At 40.7% G+C, this 3,963-nt stretch overlaps 1 protein-coding gene across 1 annotated transcript; it reads right to left on the bottom strand.

Moving 5' to 3' along the window:
- Positions 1 to 791: 791 nt before the first annotated feature.
- LOC104599546 (Pentatricopeptide repeat (PPR) superfamily protein) lies at positions 792 to 3,758 on the bottom strand. Its single transcript, XM_010262128.2, has one exon. It carries the CDS (start codon positions 2,856 to 2,858, stop codon positions 813 to 815), a length of 2,046 nt encoding a protein of 681 aa, XP_010260430.1. The 5' UTR covers positions 2,859 to 3,758; the 3' UTR covers positions 792 to 812.
- Between the last annotated feature and the right edge of the window lie 205 nt (positions 3,759 to 3,963).

Raw genomic sequence — 3,963 nt, 5'->3', positions numbered from 1 at the left:
AGGAGGTAACTCACCTCCCTCAGACCTCTCTTTCTTGGTCTTCCTCACTTGAGCCATACCCGTTTGTCCTTTGCCCCATATATAACAGCCTAAGATCAAGTAATGAAGTGAAAGGAATTGTTCCAACTCCAGAACCCTCTCTTATCATAAGTTTCAGGCCTCCATAGAGAAAAATAAATACATTCCTTCATTGACAAAACCTCCATTGTTGATAGCCATTGGAAGCCCAGACAATGTTATTTCATCTGATTTTGGACCACTCTCATAGCTCTTCAAATAGTTATTCTAATTCTTCAAACTCACATCCATTTTGAGCAAAACCAATGAATGTTACTCCATGGTACCAAGTATCTGGTAACTGGTATCCCATTTTAGCAAAGATTTTCATTGCAGGGTGCACTAACCCAGATTTATTGTACATGTCCATAAGCAAGCAACTGATGATTTGCATCAGACTTGGGCCTGTTTTAATAACCAAGGAGTGTATTTGAATGTCCTGCTCTCCACGCAGAAGACATGATGCAGAAATACTTGCCAGGTCCACAGAATCAGTAGAAGCTCACTTTGAACTAGAGCCTAGAATACTGCAAGATATGTCCTAATGTCAAACATCTATGTCACTGTGAATAGATGAGATAGTGCCCATCAACTAAGGCAGCTCATGAAGGAAACGGGTTTGGAAAAAGAAGCAACGCAGTTGTGGTTGAGGTAGATGGAATTGTAGCAGAAGACAAGTGCCACCAACAGACAAGAATTATATGAAGTTATCACTATCACCACTGACCATATATGCATCAATCAAACCTTTCTATTCAATAATCAATCCAACTGTAACCAGGATTTTTTCTGATTTTCCTATCCTTCATAGTCTTTCTAATTTGTGCATAACTCTCCCAGTCCCCACAAGTGGCATATAAGCCAGATAACTGTACATAAGCTGTTGAACTCTCAGGATCAAGCTTGATAATATGTTCTGCTACCTTCCTCCCAAGAGTCTCGTTTCCATGAGCCATACAGCCCCTCAAAACTGAGGACCACATGCTTGCATCTGCCTCAAATGGCATGCAGTTGATTAGATTCATTGCCTCTACAAGAAAACCAACACGAGCAAACAGATCAATCATGCATGAGTAATGTTCAATCTCTGGCTCAATATGATAATCTTCTTTCATTGTATAGAACCATCTCTCTCCTTCATTGACTAATCCACAATGGTTGCAGGCAGACAATACACCAGTAAAGGTGACATTGTTTGGATCAACACCCACATGTCTCATCTCATCGAACAACTTCAATGCTTCAAGTCCATAACCATTTGTAGCATAACCAACCAACATTGAGTTCCATGGGACTTCATCAGATTTCACCATCTGATCAAACAATTTCCGTCCATCTTTAATGTTACCACACTTGCAATAGAGATCAATGAGGGAGGTAGAGATGATCTGATTGGACTCAAGGCCAGTGACAATAACTCGAGCAAAGATTTGCTCGCCAAATCCTAGAGAAGAGATGCTAGCACAAGCACTAATTACACTAGCAAGGCTAACCTCATCCATTCTCAAATCCAGCTCATGCATCTTGCAGAAAAGATGCAATGCTTCTAGAGGAAAACCATTCTGACTATAACCCACAATCATTGAGTTCCATGAGATAAGGCTCCTACTTGGCATTGTATCAAAGATCAGTCTAGCATCTTCAATTCTTCCACAGTTGGAGTACACGGTGATCATAGAATTAAGTGAAACTGTGTCATAATCTCTCAGCTCAGAAAAAAATTTGCAGGCATCATTGGGTCTTCCACACTTGGAGTACATGTCAACAAGGACACTAGAAACAATAATGTCATTAACAACCCCAGCTTTGAAAGCATAAGAATGCATTTGTTTGCCAGTTTTAATAAAAGCCTTGTTAGAACAGGCACTCAAAACACTAACAATAGTAGAGGTGTCTCCTTGGATTCTTTGTTCTTGCATCCTGTTGAAGAGCTCCAGTGCTTCCCCTACTTCATTATTGGTAACATATCCAGCAATCATGGAGTTCCATAGAACAACACATGGGCTAATTCTTCTATCAAAAATTCTTCTTGCGTCAATCAACCGGCCACAGTTGGCATATCCGGAAATCAATGCCGAGAGGGAATAATCATCTGGTTCCTGCATTGAATTTAAAACGTGATTTGCACTGTCCAAATCTCCACACTTGCAGTACATGTTAACAAGCGAGCTTCCGAGCACCGTATCAAAATCCACTCCACTAACGATGACACAGGTATGAATTTGCTTGCCGCAATCTAGAGCTGCCAAATTGGCACAGGCACCGATGACTGTAGCCAGTATGAAGGTATCACTCCGTGATGGTTCAGCAGGATCCGAACTCAAATCCTTGAACAACGCCAGAGCTTCTTCGGGGAAGCCAAAGCGCACGTACCCATGAATTATACAATTCCAGGCAAGCCCATTTTTCACCGGCATTTCATCAAACAATTGTCTAGCAACCTGAAGATCCCCTGATTTGGAGAAACTCGAGATAACTGTATTCCATGAAAATTCGTTCTTATGCGGCATGGAATTGAAAAGCTCAAGTGAGTTTTTCTTGTTTCCAGATTTCAAGTAGGCGTCAATCATGGTATTCCACGAGAAAGAATTTCTTTGAGGCATCTCGTCGAATAAACACCGCGCCGCATTCGGGGTGCCACACCTCGTATACATTTGTAGTAGGCAATTTCCAATGAAAAGAGTAGTATCAAGTAGACCCCTTTTGAGCAGTAGGACGTGGAGCTGTTGGCCTTGCTGGATCGATCGGAGGGTGCTGCAGGATTGCAACAGGCGCATGCAGGAATGGAGATCGGGGTCCATGATAGAGAACCATCTACCCTTCTACAGACTTTGGACGATTTTCCCTGAAATTAAGTAACGAGAAACGCCAGCCAACAGGTAACCAAGTTGAAATTTGAAGGTCTAACATGGATAGATGCGTCACCCAGAAACTTGACTGAGTGACTCAGGGAGCTTTGTCCAGTCATTGCACCAAACAAGTTCTAGACCTAAGCAATGATAAAAATGGAAAACATAGGGGAGGTAGAGGAAACATTTAACACAGCATCACTTATTCAGCGGAACCTTCCTAGGATCACAAATAAACAAGTCCAATCTCTCCTACTCCCCCCAACAGCAGAAGAGATCCTTTCTGTGGTGAAACAATTAAGCCTACATAAAACTTGGGGCCCTAATGACTTTACAACACATTTTTACCAGCAGCATTGGGACATAGTGGATGCATCCAGCTTTAGGCCCATCAATTTATGCAAGGAGAGTTATAAAATCATCATGAGTCTGAGGACAAGAGAAACGATGCAAGATGCCACATTGATTCAGAAAAAGATTTAAATTTGATAAATTCTCCTCCTCCATTTGTTTGAATGGATTTAATCTTAGTATTGAAATAATTTTTAACTTGTAATTTAAATTTGACAAAGGTGTCAATAGCATATGATTTCTTAACAAGTGAAAAAATCCATTGATATCTAGAATAAGTATCAACAAAGAAAAGATAGTAGTTAAATCCATGGACTGAAGTTATAGGCGATGCTCCCCAAACATCACAAAACAGTAAATCAAAAGGAGCATTGTATAAGGATTCACTAACTAAAAAAGGTAACTTATGGCTTTTGCCAAGACGACACACATGACAAAAATCCATTCTTTTATTTGTAGATACCGACAACAAGCTGGAGTTGAGAACATGCCTCACAATGCAAGGTGCATAGTGACCCAACCACTCATGCCATTTATTCATCGAAGTTCTGACACCTAGGAATGTTGAGAGAGAAGAATTTGGATAGATACTTTACTTGCTCCTACTTGTAACTCATAGAGACCATCCTTGCTACACCCCTCCAGCATGACTTTCCTTTTCTGTTGATCCTTCACAAAGAATTTTTCTAAGTCAAACTCAAAATAA

This window comes from Nelumbo nucifera, chromosome 1 (assembly GCF_055504915.1).
Source record: "Nelumbo nucifera cultivar China Antique chromosome 1, China Antique-T2T, whole genome shotgun sequence".
Classification (NCBI taxonomy): Eukaryota; Viridiplantae; Streptophyta; class Magnoliopsida; order Proteales; family Nelumbonaceae; genus Nelumbo; species Nelumbo nucifera.
Note: the sequence above shows the minus strand (reverse complement) of the source record. Positions and strands in the feature narration are given on the sequence as shown.